Source organism: Pieris napi, chromosome 22, assembly GCF_905475465.1.
Source record: "Pieris napi chromosome 22, ilPieNapi1.2, whole genome shotgun sequence".
Taxonomy (NCBI): domain Eukaryota; kingdom Metazoa; phylum Arthropoda; class Insecta; order Lepidoptera; family Pieridae; genus Pieris; species Pieris napi.
Genome location: NC_062255.1, coordinates 4,257,248 through 4,276,413, shown reverse-complemented (window position 1 = coordinate 4,276,413; position 19,166 = coordinate 4,257,248). Strand labels below are relative to the sequence as shown.

At 31.6% G+C, this 19,166-nt stretch overlaps 3 protein-coding genes across 3 annotated transcripts; 1 reads left to right on the top strand and 2 right to left on the bottom strand.

Annotated features, from left to right (window-relative positions):
• Positions 1-102: 102 nt before the first annotated feature.
• On the bottom strand, positions 103-3,406 carry LOC125060945 (chitinase domain-containing protein 1). The gene is made up of 6 exons (XM_047666072.1): positions 3,006-3,406; positions 2,719-2,899; positions 2,103-2,309; positions 1,519-1,680; positions 806-1,043; positions 103-290 (listed from the first exon to the last, which is right to left on the bottom strand). The coding sequence occupies exons 1-6, from the start codon at positions 3,258-3,260 to the stop codon at positions 149-151; spliced, it is 1,185 nt and encodes a 394-aa protein (XP_047522028.1). The 5' UTR covers positions 3,261-3,406; the 3' UTR covers positions 103-148.
• Positions 3,407-4,757: 1,351 nt separating this feature from the next.
• On the top strand, positions 4,758-17,645 carry LOC125060980 (chitin deacetylase 1). Its single transcript, XM_047666111.1, has 10 exons — positions 4,758-4,875; positions 4,949-5,021; positions 6,659-6,831; positions 7,276-7,412; positions 9,974-10,099; positions 11,026-11,234; positions 12,873-12,992; positions 13,706-13,863; positions 16,068-16,312; positions 17,143-17,645. The coding sequence occupies exons 1-10, from the start codon at positions 4,782-4,784 to the stop codon at positions 17,419-17,421; spliced, it is 1,614 nt and encodes a 537-aa protein (XP_047522067.1). The 5' UTR covers positions 4,758-4,781; the 3' UTR covers positions 17,422-17,645.
• Positions 17,646-17,828: 183 nt separating this feature from the next.
• Positions 17,829-18,642, bottom strand: LOC125060773 (U6 snRNA-associated Sm-like protein LSm7). The gene is made up of 3 exons (XM_047665826.1): positions 18,479-18,642; positions 18,223-18,406; positions 17,829-18,029 (listed from the first exon to the last, which is right to left on the bottom strand). Exons 1-3 carry the CDS (start codon positions 18,509-18,511, stop codon positions 17,893-17,895), a joined length of 354 nt encoding a protein of 117 aa, XP_047521782.1. The 5' UTR covers positions 18,512-18,642; the 3' UTR covers positions 17,829-17,892.
• Between the last annotated feature and the right edge of the window lie 524 nt (positions 18,643-19,166).

Sequence of the window (19,166 nt, the reverse complement as noted above, 5' to 3'; positions counted from 1 at the left end):
CTCCCTCTCTTAAACAAACACAAAAATGTGTCTGTCATATAATAGGCACTTCTATAAACCGTGTGGTATTTTTTACGTTTAATTATTTTAAAAAAACAAACATTTTAATTTGGGACATAATTTATTAAACCTAAAAATAGTATCACATTTAAAATAAATCATAGAAGTAGTCCAATCCCTGGCCTAGTTCCCATATAGCAACTCCGGTACCCAACTCCCTGGCGAGATCTAATCGTTTCTGTATCGAATATAACGTTGGGTAAAATACTTTTTTCGCTCCTTGCAATGTCCTAAAATTAAAAATTATTGTTAATAAATAATAGTTAAAAAAAACTAAAAAACACGCTTTTATAGACTCTATAGACTCTTTAGACGAAAAATATGGCACAGAGCGCCCCACGCTTATTCACAATAATACCAGTATTTTTTGTTCATTACCATTTTCAGCCTAAATTAGGAATTATTTTTCACTTTTTAGTTTGATGTGCTTTAAAAGCGTGTTTTTTAGTTTTTTTTAAACTATTATTTATTTTTTAGTTAATTTTTTTTCGGATTATTGCATTGTCATCGATCTTTGACAGGTGCGCAAAGTTTGAATTAAATCTGTCCGTTAAAAGTGGGTCAAAATCGAGTCCAAAGGAGTCGGTTACATACATACATACATACAGTGTGGTAATATAAAGCGTGTAAAAATTAATGTTTACGTGTATAATGCCTTTGGAATGGGGGATCATGGGCTTCAGACTCCCACAATACAAGCATTAACTTTCCTTATGCGTAACACTTTCTCGTTTGGCAACCTTACCTTATCTCAATATAATTCTCAGCTGTATTGTTATTGTATGTAAGCATTTGATTATTTTTGGCATTTTTCAATAACTCTATATATTCTGTGCCAACAATAGGACCTCCTCCATTAGCAGTATACGAATTTCCATAAAAGTTTAAACCGAGTAATATTTTTGATTGTTTGGAGGGATTATCTTCATTCTCAATTAATTTCTCTAAACACAGTTTTATCCAGTATAAGGGTGCATTTGGTCCTGCAATTTTTTAAGAAATTGTTCACTTTTGTATCAATCCAAAAGAAGAAATGAAGATTAAATATGTGCAGAAACTTTTCTTTTAAGAGATATGTCAGATACAAATACAGATTTATTTATTTTTTCGGTAGATGTTACAAGCTCTTTTATCTAAAATATATGACCATTTTGGTACACATAAATGTTACAAAAAATATAAACAAAATAAAATTACTAGGCACTTTTTGTTAAGCAGAAAAAAAAATTACCGGCAAACCAAAACAGATTCAAACAAGCATAAGATCTATGTCTATTATATGCAGTATGAAATAAATTTTCATTAACGTCTTTATAAATAAACTTAAAAAAAACAGACACATTAATGCAAAATAATATCGAGAGTAAGCTAAATAATATTCATATTTGCTTCCATCAAGTTATTTTTATCTTTAGTATTTTATATTTTTTCAAGTAACAAATTTTTGCCTATGTTTACCTGGTTTTTGAGTACTTGAGAAGTCATAAGTCATCACAGAAATAGCTTCGACATATGGATAAATATCATTATATGCTTTAACAAAGAACTCATCAGTTGGGTAGCCTCGGAATGGAGGGTAGACTAGAATCAGTTTTAAGTTGTCTTCTCTCATTTCTAAGCCTATAAAATAAAGAAGTTGTTATGAGTATAATAAAGTATATAAATCCTTTTTAAAATAGACTTTACTAAATGGACTTTAAAAAAACAATTTAATCATATTGGTCTTACAAAGTTTGTTAATAGGAATTATTTTCTTATGTTAATAATTGTCAGTTCACTGGCAATCCATTCACATCTATATATGAAACAGGCAATAGACTGACTGTCTATTCTTTTCACTTCTTGAGACGCTAGCTGAAGTCATGATTCTTTAAAAAACTGTTTTTATCATCATGGCCATAGATTGATTTAATAGGTATAGTCTATATGGGGTCAATTATAAATTTATGTCAATTTTACACTTTAATATTTCAATAGACAACAAGCAAAAGCATAGTGACTAAACAAAGATTAAGTGTTAAATCTATTCAACAATATCTCACCAAACTGCTGGATAAATTTGACAGATTTCTCTACATACTTTCCAATCTGTGAAAGCATTTCTAACACTATACCATCAAAATTCCACTGTTTGCATGTTTTCTTCACTTCTTCAATCAGAGCTTTCTGTTCTGATAGTGAGGATGGCTCTTTGAAGAATGCCTTTAGATCTGACAGCTGCCAATTTTCTAAAAGCAGTCTTGGTAGAACTGGAAAATAAGTATTGGAAAATTGAGATTTTAAATAATTTAAAGTAAAAATATTGTTGATGAATAGCTATTTTTAAATTAAACTTATGTTTTGAACATTCAAAAGCAAATTTCTTACATTATTTATATATCTCATTCTTTCTAAATGTATTACAACAGTTACATAGAAATATCAGTTAGACTGCAACATAATGACAAAGACAATTTTTCTTTAAAAAAAATTAAATTAATTGATATCTTCCAGATATTACAGCGGTGTAAGTAGTCTGGGAAAAGTATTAAATTGTGTAATGGAACCCTAGTAGCTATGCCACCTCTTAAATCATTATATTTTTTGTATTAAAACCACACTAAAAATCTGGGGCCAGAACAAACAAAAGTTTATAGCTGTAATGTAAAAAATACTTACTTTTAACATTACTTGGAGTCCCTTTTTGCTTGACTACTTTCATCCAGGCATGATCAACATCATGTAACCCGGAAATAATATATATGTTAGGACTCTGTCGTTTTACTTGTAGCCATACAGGTGATATATAATTAAACTTAGGTGCCCATGCTTTAGCCACATCATAACCCTTGTTGTTCCACTGTAAAGATGAAATTTGTAAGGTAACTCTATTATTCCCAGCGAGAACCCACTCAGGGTAGATATCAGTAGATTTTAAATACAAAAAAAATATTAATTTCACCTACCGGTGTTACAAATCCTAACACTGAATTCAAGAAGTTACGCATTGTGATACTTTGGTGGAAAGTAGCGTGATATTTTATTATATCCTTAGCATATGGTGTTTCCACAACTAACTTCCTGTCCAAAACATTGTTTTTTCGTGGACCATCTTGAGGTTTAACCCCTTTTTGGGACTTTTTATCGGCTGGTGGTGATAAAGTAGCAAAACACACACTTAACATAACCAGAACTTGTATGATTGTTGAAAGGCATTTCATTTTAATGCAGTGAATTTTTGCACAATGTATTACGGATAACAGATAGATAACTTAATAACTATTAGTTTATGTATTAAGATTTAATAATATTTATATTTATATTATCACCGGCAAAAAAAATTGCCGGCCGCCGGAAATACAACGCATTGTCCACAGGACTGAGGGAGGACATAGAGCAAAGGCCAAAGAGTAAAGATTCAAGATCACAGAGTACCAAAACTTTGTGCAACTAAAATTTGATTGAACATATTATTATTTTTCAAATGGAAATGTGATTAAGTATTTAAATTTATTTGCATTTGCAAATGCCTTGCTCATTAGGGATAAATTAATATCATCATAAAATGAATCAACAATAAATATTCTTACCGTTCAATTATAACCTTAAAAGTAAAAATTAAAAATGCATAATATTAACAAATTATAAGATTTTGATTCCCGTAATGTATTGCATTTTTGCATACCTACCGGAAGTTCGCGCCTAATGCCCGGGATACACGAGGCTAGTTTTTCAAGCTAGGATAGCAGGCTAGTATTGTCCTGGCTTTCTGACCTGGCTTGGAACATGCTAGTTCTGTTTACATGAGGCTAGGATTATTTTAAGCTAGTTCTATTGCAGTGACTGAAGTGACACACACCACGGACCACACGTCCAAAATGAGCATGCCAAAAAAACACTATTCGACTGAATGAGTTACTTCGAAGTTGTGCCGATTCGCACTAGACGAACTAGAAGAAGAGTCACAAAAATAGGTGTGGACAATACCGTGGATTTTAAGAAGAGAAGAACGTAGATCATCTGCTTTACTTTTGGAAGAGTTTCGCAATGAAGATTTAGAAGAGTATAAGAGTATTTGCGATTGACCCCTGATTTGTTTGATATTCTGTTGAGTAAATTAATATCCATACTTAGTTTGGACGTCTTAAAATCTCAAAAACACGTCGCGGTGACAAAAAGAAACAAAACGCGTGGTTCCTGCTTACTAGCCAACTGAAAACTATCTTCGCCGGCCACATGAATACACAAGCCAGGGTAGTAAAATTAGTGGTGGGGGGCGCTAGTATCCTAAAAGATAGATCCTCCATCCTATTATAAACTATCCTGGCTTGTAAACAAGCTTACTAGCTTACTGGGTCAGAAATGAAGCTAGTTTTGTTTACACGAAGCCAGAAGAACTAGCTTGCTATTCTTGCTTGAAAAACTAGCCTCGTGTAACTCGGGCATTAGTCTCTTTCTGAATCTCACCCTAAGTAATTATAAATAAATCAAACTCTTATTACTGTACCAATCATGATGTACATCGACTGAGCGAACTGAACAGAAGGGGAAAGTTTAGTGTGATTATTTTTCTGACTTAATTGTTTAAAAAAAAACTTTACTATTCATAGACCAGTTATAAAAAAAATCCTGGGCCCTGTAGAAGGCATGATTCTCCAAAAAATAATATTATTTAAAACACTTTTAAACATTCTCCAATTTGATTTGATAGAAAGTTAGTGGTAACTGGTAAGTTGCTGTCAATGATTCAGTATTACAAGAGAAGCTGTGCCTACAACATGGCTTGTCGGCTCTCTCGATTCTATTTTAGTTTAGCCCTAACATTTATATTTATAGGTAACTACCATAATATGATAGTGTTTTGTTATTAAAGTGAACGGTGAACGTGATATTTTTATTTTATTTTTAGGGACTCAGGGAAAACATGTGCATAAAAGGAGTTTTCAGGATATTAAATGTCATGAAAATGGAAGGTTTTACAGGCAAGTGTTTTGATTTTTTTTTATTTAACATCTATTTTTCACAACAACAGACTACAAGAACTGAGCTTAGACGAGTTTTTTATTATAAGTGATAATAAAATATAATATTAGACACACAAACAAAAATAAATTATACCTGTCAATTAATATTATGTTTATTATATTTTCGAGTTAACAGTATTACATTTAGGTATAATGTTTTCATTAAAAAATACTAGATTAGAAATACTTTCTAGGTGCATAATTAACTTATGAAAGTATAATTGTATTTCTTGAATAACCTTACATAACAATATTGCTGTTATAAACTTTTTATACATAACTTAACATATTCACATTGTTAAAGTTAAGTAATAATTAGATAAAACTTACGCGATATATGAAACGCTAACTTAGCATTTCTTGCTCCTATAGTCTGTAATAAAATATTGTTTTTTTTTTAAATATTAATATTATAATTATTGTTATCGTGTATGTAAAAATAATCAAGTATAATACAGTTCCGTAAATATTAAGAGCACGCAAGAACTCACGCGACACTGATTACTGATATAAAACAAACAAATGCATTTGTACATTTCCCGCCATTATAAGCGGGTGTTGACCTACACTTTCGCCAACCTTGAGCTTGGCTTTTTGCGCATCTTTTTTGTCGCATCTCTCGCTATATGCAATAGACGTAGTTATTGGGCATGGTGAAGCACTTAATGATACAAATATATGTGCATATATTCAATTTAAAATTAACAAATATGACACTGCAGTGTGCATATTATGTAATCCAATCAGGATCGCAGTGTTTGCCTGCGCCTTACAAACCAACACGACTGAATAATAAACCCGAAAAATAAACCACAGATACAGAAATCTAAGGCCTAAAAGGTTGTACTTTTTAGGCCGATACTGTTTTTTTTTTATATATAAGCCCTTGTACCTTAAAATAATGCTACGTAACGTCTCAATAAATAAATTATAAAACCTGAAAAGAATTAAAACATTTTGATCTGCCAAAAGACCAAACGATCATATTTCACACGGTACGTCACTATATTGAATTTCCTGTCGCGTTGCGAGAAATTTACTTTCGCTTATTTATACACTGCCTTCGTCATTTGCCTTAAACTCGCCCCAACATCAAATAAACTTATAAAACGAATTTAATTTAAAAACTCATTAGTTAGATTATTAACTGAATATATCGAAATAATAATACTTCTGTTCATTAATAGTAATAATGTTAAATCTAAAATCAACATCAGTGCTTTCTTTCCTTCTGACCATTATTGCTTGTACCTAAGTTGTACTTACTGACTCATTAACATTAGTTTCGGATTTACGGATGCCCTGGGTCTCCAAACACAAACACACAATAGAAACTTCAATAATAAAAGAACAGAATCTATACAGTTTGGGTTCACAATAAATTATTTATTGGAAAATTCGACTGAAAAAAACTATCTAAGAGACTTCTACATCGGGCATTGATCCTTAAGCCTCCTTAAGTTCTATATAGAAACTTTTTAAACCCGTTTTTTTAAGTGCGCGAGCAAGCAGAGCCTCCATTATAGACTATTATATCTCACAAAAGCTAAGCTAACAGAGCAAGACGTGTTTATCATATTAACATAATATTCAAGGAATCCCGATCGAGATGAGGACACCATGTGGAATGCTGAGGAGTGCTCAAAATACTACCTATGCCTAGAAAATGAAGTTTTCGAATTTCAATGCTCGAAGGGTCTCCTCTTTGATGTCAACCGTCAACTCTGTGATATGTACCAGAATGTACACAATTGTGATCTCACCACAGGTAATTCAAAACGTGTATTTGGAGCCGACTATTTATACTTTAACTGGCTTAATTATATAAACATTAATAAGCCAGTTATTCTTTTTTAACTATATTTAATGTGACAGAAAGAGACGAACAGTAGGTACTTTAGCGAAAGAATGTAATTAGACTGATTATTTTTTTCTTGGTAGTATTGTTATATTTATTTTATTTGTTATTTTATATCTTCCAATACACAAAGAATAAATACGACATTGGATGGGAATTAATTAAAGTAGTATCAACGTCTGTTGTTCTTTTCCTTGTTTCTTTAACACTCCAATAAACTTACTAACTCATCTTCAAACGTCTTTGAGTTGATACGCCATTACGATACTCGTTCATTATATGTATTTAATTAAATGGTTGGTTGTTTTTCCAAATCAACGCAACTTTTCGCTTCTGTACCATTGGCTTTTTTAGAAACCCTGGTGCCAAAACCCCTGTTAGATTCAGCGAAATGTGCCAACGAGACACACCTTGGCTGCTCAGATGAAACCTGCATACCTGCAGAATACTTTTGTGATGGAGCCAACGATTGTTCTGATTACTCAGATGAGGTAAGATGTTTTTATTAACAGAGAAATTATTCAGTATTTAACTATTATACATTTAAAAAAGTTTATTACAGTTTCACGTAGAAACTTCTATCAACTGTTTTAATAATAAAGTATAGACTATACTGCTATTTCAGCTTAAACAGACTGGCAACATCGTAAAATGAAATAGTTTTTTTGTAACAGTGTATTTACGTACCTTTTGTTAGATTTTTAGTTTACGTTATCTCAAGTTAAATTCGTATTCTTATATATTCTGTAGTCATGTATTGGTCATGAAATTATTAAAATAAACTAAATATACACTAATATGTGTATCTGCGATTGTGGGCTGCCATCCGTCTAAAAGGCAAAATAGTTCATCAATTAGTAGGTAGTAATTTTTATGAGTACTTTCATTATAAGTATTGAGGCACCCAATGTGAAGGTCAACTTATGTCCAGTTAAGTAAAAGATAACCTGAGTAGTGGTTTAACTATAGAATATACTTCTTGTTATTAACTTAAAATGAAACAAATATTCAACCTCCAATATCAAGTCGATTAAAAAAGCAATATTTTATGGGGTACCGGTAAAAGTATATCATTTCTCTAAGACACTAATTTACACAACTGGTTTTGTTAATTTTACTTTCACCGCGTGTTTATTTACAATCTATAACTTCCGATGTTTTTGTAGGAAGGAAATATTTATACACATGCAACCTTTTCAAGTGCAAAATAATAATTGGGTTACTATTTTATTGGTGACGTCCCGTAATTAGTGGCACAACGTTTGTTTTGATTATAGCAATCCTTTAATGTGCCTGCATTGCTTGTTTTCTATGTAAAGAAAGAAGATGCAGATTCCGCCAGTGATGCCATATTTGATATTGAGGTTTATTCCCTTTAAATTTATAGCAAATCAAGATGTCCAGGAGTTTTAAGGGGCCAATTTTTTCAAGTTTTTTTTTTTAAATGCTCGATTTTTTACAACTTATATTAACTAAACCAAATAAAAATTTCAGATGTGTCTATACTGTCTATAAATTAAATATCAAAAAGCTTAGCTATTTTATACTACTTAAACGTATTTTTATTCATACATATTTGAAATTACGTCTCAAACTGAGTGTACCACAAAAAGTTTAGGGGTTTTTATTCGATATTAAGGGGTATTTAAATTCCCCTTAAAGAAGTACAAAATAAATGATATATATGATGACGATAATAATAATATGTAAATACTAGATATAGCAAAAGTTAACTTAAACAGGATTCAATAAATTTTGTATTGTTTTTCGTTAAATTAAAACATCATAATATATCGTTCATTTAATTTACCATATTTATTAAAAAGATTTAACCATTGACCGTATCGATTTACAAAAAGTAGCGGCTGTTTTTTTTAAACCGGGATATGAGTTTCCGGACGTAGCAAGTGTATTGAACACGGTACAACCCTACGTCCAATACAATAGTCAAAAAGGTCCTTTTAAATGTATCCAACTATCAATTTTTTCCATAACTAAAGGTGATCATTATAATGGAAGAATACATTATGTATTACATATAATTGAACAAATTATATAATAGCCTTTAGCTTATATAAGCCGGCATTAGGCATATATTACGTGTATGACAAGAGGGCGTTATAGTGAAAGTATTGAATACAAATAACTTTTGACTGGTTGTAATAGTAATTATATACTTTTTCTAATGATTCAATATCGTTGATATATTATCGTTGGACTTATTAACGTGTCTAACGGGTTCAATTACCGACAATATTTTGCTGTTTAAGTAGAAATAATTAATATAAAATCGTTTTATGACCTTATCGTAAAAATCATGTCTTACAAATCAGGGAGAGACCACAGACAGACTTGCTTGGTCCTGATATATTGTTTCCCTCATACGCACGTCGGTTCTGGGTGTCACCTTCTCTTCTTCTAGAACGTACTAAATCTACTTCAGGATTCACGAGCAGATCTTAAATCCTTAAGCACAATAATACTAATTACCTGCCATAGATAAATTACTTAAATCCCAGGCTCCAATGTATTGAGAACTGTATTTCATCAGCGTGTGTACTTTCTAGTAACATTTTATGTGAATCAGTAGAAAATTTATTATAATCTAAATTGTTTGAATTTATTGCATAAATAGTTTAATATAATCTCATTCGGTAATATTCTAATTATGAAATTACTTTTATTTGCATATTTTATTTACATACTTCTTTAAGAAAATTAAAAAATTAAATTAAAGCATTATTCTCCTAACGAAACAAAACTGCTTTAAAATATTTTTTTGATTATTAAAGTACAATGTGTCCTGACCAAGGAGGTTTCAATTCAATTTAAGTACACATAATCTGTGGTGAGCGCGCTGGTTCCGAGCCAACAGACCAATAACAGACTTTTGTTTCTTTTATATTGCATTTTATTTAATTGCAACTGCATATAATTAGGTAATAAAACACTCGTGTAATCTTATTACACAAACTTCACTCATGTTTTAATACCCTCTATTATATGACAGTTGCATAAACTACTGTAATAATATCCTATATTTTGTTATAAGGGTTGGTGCGACGTGAATTACGACCCGAACGCTGCTCTACCCTGTGACCCAGGATTGTGTCAGCTACCTAACTGTTTCTGTACCAAATATGGCAACGCGACACCGGGAAATCTAATTCAAAGCCAAGTAAGTTATATATCTCAGCGCGAATGTTTGCAAGAGTCGTTAGTTGCAGTTGTTTTTAGTCATTTTTAAAGTGAAACTTCTTTAGGCGTATGAGGGTAAAATTATTACGGATGCGTCACGAAGATGTGCAGCGTTTTTGTCGAAGAAAAGAGAGAACTTGAGAGAGAGTGAGAAGGGCGAGTTACCGTATAGAAATTCAATTTTTTAAATTAAAATTTCGTAAAGAAAATTTATGAAATAGATATATGTATTAGTATGTATTTTATATTTTATGCAAAATAATTTATTGAAATCTCAAATGACAAATTGTAAATTAACATGCGACGTGTTTTTATTATCGAAGAAATAAATTTAAAAATTTATAATTTGTATTAATTTTCGACACTTAAAATAATATTATTTTTTAATTTATTTAAAATAGAAATTATAACAAATTTAAAAATGTTGGTCCCTGTGGCACCTTTAATGCTGGCAGCATTTCCTCGCTGTATTGCGAAACTAATTCGTTGAGCGAGGAAATCACCACCTCTGGGGTCACCGGTACTATCTATCTTTAATTAGCGCCAACTTAAATCTTTAATTAGCGCCTGTGCACTAGGCGTATACACTAGGCTACACTGTCAAGGGACCGAACTTTTTGAACTTGTTTTAATTTTCGATTTATCAATTATTAATGATTATTACTACCAATTACTATGCAGGTTAAGAATAATGTAAATACTATAACTAAAATAACTGGTCACTATTTAATGCAATTCTGATAAATTTCTTACTGCCCAACATTTTATACTATCATTATAATAGTAGGTAGCTAATGTTCCAAATCAGGTCTATTGTATCTAGGTGGTCTGAACTAAGCCAAGTGAGACTGAACCACAAAATTTAGGTTTATGTTCGATAAGCTAGTGCATGAATATTATTTCCAGACACCCCAGATGATAACTCTGACGTTTGACGGACCCGTTAATCACGAGAACTGGGATATTTACGCGAAGCAAATTCTAACATCGGAGCGCAAAAACCCTAATGGATGTCCCATTAAGGCCACTTTCTTCATATCACATCCATACACCAACTATCGGCACGTGCAAAAACTATGGAATGATGATCATGAAATCGCCGTTCATTCGATAACGTAAGTCGTAAATCACTCATCAATCATTCCTTTCTATTTCTTGTGCCTTTATATTATAGTCTAGTCGATAAGTTGAAAATGGAACAAAATAGAGATACTACTCTTAAAATTATGTGCGATAGCTCATTGGATCCAGAATGACGTCTAGAAAAATGTGCTAAAAGCGTTTATTAGCACATAAAAAATTGCAAAAGTTATAGACAATTAAAGATGAAAAAAAAATGGCATTTAGTTTTTTGCCAATATTTAATAAACTATTAATATTTAAGAAATTTCACTATACACTATTAAGATTCTGAAAGAGGAGGAAATTTCCAATAAAAAACTCCTGACTCCCGGAACTCTATCTCCATTATTTATAATTTTAATTTAACGCTGAAAATAGGTCTGCGGGTGACATTTTTAGGATTCGCGCGTGGCGTCAAAACCGACTACGGCACATTAATTAATTTATTTAAGGCATTGAATATTTTTTTTTTAATTTGAAAAAATTATGGTGTGTTCTGAACACTATAATTAATTTATTCCCGTTGAAAATTTTACTTAAAGTTAATTTTTCAACAAGTTAAATAATTGTTAACTAACGAAATTTTCTCGAACGACCGTCTTAATTGTAAGTGAAAATTTTTTTTTTAATAATGGTCGTAAAAATATTTCGCTTCGTAGAGCCTTTCTTACATACATACTTAACAAGATCGTGCCATAAAAGTTAAAAAAATATTTATACTTTGTTTATAACATTTTTTTTACTTAAACAAAAACTTAAAAATCCATGTAATGTTGTTAAAAAATTTTTTTTTTTCTAAATCATCATATAATCGTTTTTTTATTAATACAAGGTATTTATTGATTTGCAAAAAAAAAATTCCCGCCATTTGTTGATAATTTTTTTATAAACAAATTGATTGAATCAATATTTAAAAAAAAAAATTTAACACAACTTTATTACATTAAAAATTTTATGATTTAAAAAAAAAATTTCCTTAATAACAATTTTTAATTGTTTATAATCGTTTTTTTTAAATTTTCTATTGTTTAAATAATTAGTTAAGAAATTTTTTTTTTCTAAAAATTATAATTGACAGTCCTCTATAAAGTAACAGAAATTTTTTTTTTTTAATCATCAATTCTATTGTTTATTAACGTACCAATTTGTTATAAACAAATATTCAACTTTTTTTTATTATTCTTCTAAAACTTCTAAAATTAACAAAAACAACCATATATAACAAAGTATAGAATTTTTTTTTTGAATATTTGTTTATAACAAATTGGTACGTTAATAAACAATAGAATTGTTGATAAAAAAAAAAAAAATCTGTTTTTGAAATTTCTTAAATATTAATAGTTTATGAAATATTGGCAAAAAACTAAATGCCATTTTTTTTTCATCTTTAATTGTCTATAACTTTTGCAATTTTTTATGTGCTAATACACGCTTTTAGCACATTTTTCTAGACGTCATTCGGGATCCAATGAGCTATCGCACATAATTTTAAGAGCAGTATCTCTATTTTGTTCCATTTTCAACTTGTCGACTAGACTATTTTAAAAGTATTCTAGTAACCCACTCAAAGTGTCAGTCAATGTCAAGTGATTTATGTGTGATATTAAAATAGACAAATAATTTTTGCGTAGACACCGCGGTCCTGAAGAATGGTGGTCAAAAAACGCAACTATTGAGGACTGGTTTGACGAAATGGTCGGCCAAGCTAACATCATCAACAAATTTGGTAGAGTTTGGATGGAGGAATTCAGGTAACTATATAATACTTTGCAGTCTGCGCTTACAAATTACTGCGATGACGTCATACGACCTTATTCCGGCCTCTAAGGATATGTTAACGTAAAATTGTAAATACCGTTAGATTGTAATCTATCTCGCGAGATTACAAACTGTCGGAAGATTGTGAACCTCAGCGTACTTTTACAATTTAACGTATTAATATTTGGTAGATTGTAATCCATCGAAGTGAAACCGTCAAATTACAATCTTAAAATTGTCAACTGTCCGAAGGTTGTCCCTGATTGGTCGGCTTTATAGTAAACCGTTATATGTCCATAGAGTTAGGAATGAAACAAGTGTATCGGTCAAATAAAATGAATGACTTAAGCCTCTGGAGCCTTCGGGGCGGCCAGTCAGTAGTTAGACTGGTCGATGATCATCCCATTCTCATACGAAATAGGCTCTTCTTCGTAGTCTTCATTACTGAAGGTGGCTGTCTTGAAAAGCCCTAAGCGATACGTTGACTTGCTACCTCCACACCAGTCTATCCTCAGCTCAGAGGTTGTTGAGACCCTTAATTGTCTTAATTTGGTCAGACCAACCAATAGACTATATCATAAATTACATGAATAAAATTTCGCGTTAAACATAAAAACTTGAAGTCACTTAGCCGATACCATCTCTTCGTATACTAACACGTAATAATATTACCAACAACAAACCACAAACGAGGTGTAATTTTCAGAGGAATGCGCGTGCCGTATCTGTCCGTCGGTTGGAACAGACAATTCTTGATGATGCAAGAATTTGGTTTCGTATATGACGCTACTGTTGTAGCACCGCTTGTGGACCCGCCATTTTGGCCTTACACTTTGGATCATAAAATGCCGCATCAATGTACGGGTGAGTCCATATGTTTTTATGAAGGGCATATTTAACACACACATCTCAATTTTTCAAATTTCGAATGTCAAAATACAATACGTTTTTGAAATACGGGAGTCATGGTTGGCGTTAAGTCTCGACTCTGAATCATAGGGTAAGACACTAAGACAAGCTTTGCTATTTTTACCTTCACCGTACAATCAAGTGTTCTGTCTATGGAAAGACATGACATGTCATGACATCAGGGTTGAGAATAGCACGCTTAGCTTAACCACTAGTATTCAATGCGAATCAAATTTGTATGCATACATAACGTCACTGTAGAACGATAACCTCGTATGTCAAAAAAACATTTCTTTTTTATTCTTAGACTCTTATATTGTAACTGATATAATCATGAAGTAAGGACTTATTTATGTAATTAATAAATAAGTCCTTTTTACCATTAAAAACTATGGACACATAATAATATTTTAACGAACATTGACGAAATGAAACATTTTTTTTCGTTTCCTGTAATGTTTGGTCCTCTGGACATACGAGGTTATTCTACAGCGACGATAAATATAATGTAGATAGGAGCCCGTTTAGTTAACACTAAACGTATAATAATATAAGATATATACCGTACAATAATAAAACTTGCATCCGTCATTAATGTATTGGATTTTTTTAACCCTTAATAATATAGCAACTAAAATCAGAAATTATAATTACTAAATTACTATACCTTTACAAAAGCGTTGACAAATTTCAATTTGTGATATATCTCAGAAATAGTCGATTTAAAATTCCATGTATAGAGATTTAATGATAATGGGCCCATATTCACAATTTTAAGATACAACTAGTTAATAACTGTAGCGTGAGAAATTGTGCAAGATCGAGAAGGTATTGTTCGCAAAATCGTTTGACATCTTTGTAATGCGATCTTGACAATATTGCGTAAAATGTACGAGAACGTTGTGATTCACAGAATACGTTCTAAAAGTAATTTATGTCTCCATTTCAGTACTATTATAACTTTTTCGTAATAAGAATTTATAAGTAAAATAACGTCAATCAAAACAAGTAAAAAGTCAATTAAGTTTAAAATACGAATGGAATTCAAAGACTGTTATAGACCCATCTGCGCCTATAGATTATAGATATATTTTAAAAGTTGAAGGGACCTTGAAAAAGAACTTAAAACCAAAATACCCCACATAAGAACTTAGGTTAATAAACGCTGAATGATACATTATGATACATTTGTTTATATATATATACATATATGCGTATTTTGAGGGATTGTTTGATGTATAGGTAGCTAACCAGATACTTTTATTTTTTACTAGCTGGCCTGGCGAACATCGTACCGCCTAACAGTCGATTCTTTATTTTTTTTAAATACTTATTCTGCTATTCGGGACACCAGTCTAGCTAGTAAGATAAAAAAAAGAAAGTTGATAATACAACAAATACATTATATCAAAAAATAAAAATTTACCTTCCCGGAACCCTTCCACTAACACTTGAACTTTATGATATGGTATTAAAGTTCAAATTGCCTTTAAATATTATTACGAATATTTTGTATGGGAATATAGAAAAGTGTTGTTTTTAGACTCTTTCACTCAATTTTTTTAATTTTTCTCCCCGTAAGAACCATCCTTCCAGTACTTCAAGGAATATTATAAAAAAAGAATCAGACAAATCGGTCAAGCCGTTTTCATGTTATGTCGTGACAACGGAAAACGGGTTTCATTTTTATACATAAATAATATAGATAAAAAAAATCAGTGGCGCTACAACCTCTTTAGGTCTAGGCCTCAGATTTCTGAATCTGTTTCATGATCATTTTAAGTCTAATAGGCAAGTAGGTAATCAGCCTTCAGTGCCTGACACACGCCGTCGACTTATTGGGTCTAAGACATGTCGGTTTCCGCACGATGTTTTCCTTCACCGTTCGAGCAAAATATGTTAAATGCGCACAAACAAAGAAAGTCTATTGGTGCACATCCGGGGATCGAACCTACGACCTCAGGTATGAGAGTCGCACGCTGAAGCCACTAGGCCAACGCCCAACACTGCTCTTGTATTTTTTAAAGTCGCACTATGTTAAGATTGGTTTATATCCTAATAATTCGCATTGTAGCTCCGATTTTTTCTTAAATTAATAGATAAATATGAGTTCCACATCCATCACAAATTTCATAATTTAATTAATTTCTTTTTTACAGGTAACAATCAATATTGCCCGACGCGGAGTTACGCAGGTATATGGGAGATGGTGATAAATCCACTTAAAAATGGCGACCATACCTGCGCTACCCTCGAGTACTGCCCCTCCACACTAAGTGGTGAAGACGTGTATAATGTACTGATGGAGAATTTCAAAAGACACTATCTGAAGAACAGAGCACCGTTCGGTATCCATTTAAACTCGACGTGGCTAAAGAATAACGAATATCTTTTGGCACTCAAAGTATGTTAAATTATTTATTTACATTTTACTTTTTGACGTGATAACGTCTTTAAAATCGTTTTAGTCGGGTGACATGTTCAGAAACTTGTGTCACACCAAAACCTCACGAGCGCGATCGCAGGTATAACGAGAGAGAGACGGACCAATCTCCCGTCTCATCTCGAGCGCTGCCAGTCATTCCGTGAATGTATGAAGAAAAATGTATATCATAGTCGAATAAGTAAACTTGTCATTTTACACCCGAAATTTATCATCAAAAGTGTGAATAAAACGATAGATGTAATTTAAAATTTGAAAAAATTGTTATCTTCATTAATTCCTTACTTCCCAAAAACTTATATCACCAATAAGACGTTATCACGTAAACATCTCGATCGTAAACCTACTTTACAAACAACCAATTATTTTTTTGCCATAGATTTTACCCTGTTCTTTCAGCCATTATTATTATTGTCTTGCTGGCCCCCAAGGGAGCGTTCAAGTATTACGGAACGCAATTTTTGGAGATTATTGACCCCCCCCCCCCATGAACTCGCCGTAACGTTTTTCAGTACCCAAGTACAGTACTGTATCCAAGTCTAGTAAAACGTTTCGTGACCACCTAGTGACTCTTTAGTTACTATTATGTGGTGTAAGTAGAAATCACTCGCAGCGTAACGTTTTACAAATGAGACCCCCCACCCTAAATTCGTTACGTAATACTTGAAGTTCCCCAACCCTGGACTTCGATTAGGTCCATTGAAGACTAAAGCTTACAAATATGGCTAGCTAAATTAAAGGCAAGTTAAATTCAATTAAACATGTCAATTATATTTTAATTCAACTTACAGAAATTCACTGACGAACTGCTCAGGCTACCGGACGTGTACTTTGTCACATACCGAGAAGTAATCGATTGGATGAAGCGACCAACACCCGTATTGCAATTAAAGAAATTCCAACCTTGGCAATGTAAAAACCGACGGTTCCAAGAGTCCGAAATCGCTTGCAATAAACCAAATACATGTAAACTACCCTCAAAAGTTCTTGAACAAGACAAATATATGATCACTTGTGTTGATTGTCCCAAAAGCTATCCCTGGATACGAAATGAATTTGGCTTTGAATAATAGTTAATTGTCAATATAAATTTATAGTTACCAACTTATTTATAAGTATTATTTGAATTTCGAATATTTAGTTTAATGACTGATACATGTTTTTAGATTAAAAGATTCATACTATAGAAAAGTTTTACTATAAAAATCCAGGGTAATGATAGCTTATAAGTATATAGTAATAACTTTTATACTTACAAGTCCAATTCAGTATTTATTTTTGTTGTTTTTATTTATAATTAGATCAAGATGTTGACTTGTTTTTATGTAATTTACATATGAAAATTTCTTAAATTTGTTGACTATCATTTGAAATAATTAATTTGATATATAAAAGAAAAATTATATTTTAAAAGGATATAAATTTGAAATTATATGGGTCACGCTTAATGCAACTTAAAATAGATAAACATAGAAAATGTATGAAAGATGCCTTTTATTTGAGAACTTAAATAAAAATTTACTTAATACTATGAATTAACATTACTCCTGAGCTATGAAAGGATTGGGTATTGCCTCCATGCCTTCCATAGGACATATTAAAACAACAGATGTACCACGGCATACCACAAGTCCTAGTGCTCTGGTATCATCAAGTAATTTGTAGGGGTCATCAGGATCTGAAAATAAAAAAAAATGATAAATAGTGTTGTTAATTTTTTTTTTGTTTAAATAGGGTGAATCTTTAATTGAAAATATAGAAAATAATAAACTTTGTAAGCTTACATGACTTTTAAAAAAATATCTCACCTTACCAATAAAGTAGCTGTAAAATTATTGAGAAGCTTAACTCTTTTAAGAACATTTACTCACCTCTTAAGTATTCTGTAGTATTGTCTAACACTAGGTTCAATAATGGATCATAGCCTTTTAGGATTCCAGCTGCTTCTCTTCCCCCAGCAAATTTAACCCTAATGCTCTTCTCTAAATATTTACTTAAGTCTAATATAGACTCCTTTCGGCGCTTTTCCTTATTATCTCCAGCACCTTGTGCACCCTGAAGTAAAGGAGCATACAAAATTAAAACAGATTTCAAACATAGCACAAACGTTTACAAGAGGTTTTATACCTTAGTCTTTTCATTACCCTCCTTTGACGCCATTATATTATTAGCGTATAAAGTATCTATCTGTTTTTCTATTTACAGTTTCTATAAAAACAAATACCAAAAACAAAGTTTAAGGTTATTATTTGGTTTACCGCAAAAGCAACTTAGATTTTAGAAGTGAGACTTGTCAAGTTGACAATTAACTGCAGTTGACAACTAAGTCGAAGAACTTTAGTTATTTGAAATTTTAAAAAACGATTACACGTAATTATATTATTTGGTAAAAAAAATAATCATAAGGAAATAACAGTACATGTACACAATAGAATAAATTATAATATGAATTATGAGATTAAATGTTTATAGTGATGTATTCCTAATTGACAAAAGTTTGTCTATAATATGTCAATAGTAATGAGATGTCAAGTAAAAGAAGACACCTCGAATCTCCTTTGATAATTAAAAGAAGGAAAAAAACAACAACAAATAGCTTTCGGTGCGTTCCACTAAGCGCTCACGATGATCAAAATGCTCCTTTAGCCATTCCACATACCGACCGCGGTCGTTGTGGTCACGGCGAAAACGTCACTCATGACGTCATGACTAATGCTCACGCAACGCTCACAACGACCCATCTAAAGGTGGGAACTGACCAACGTTACGAGGTGTAATGTAACATGTAATGTAATGTTACACAGCGAGCATTCCG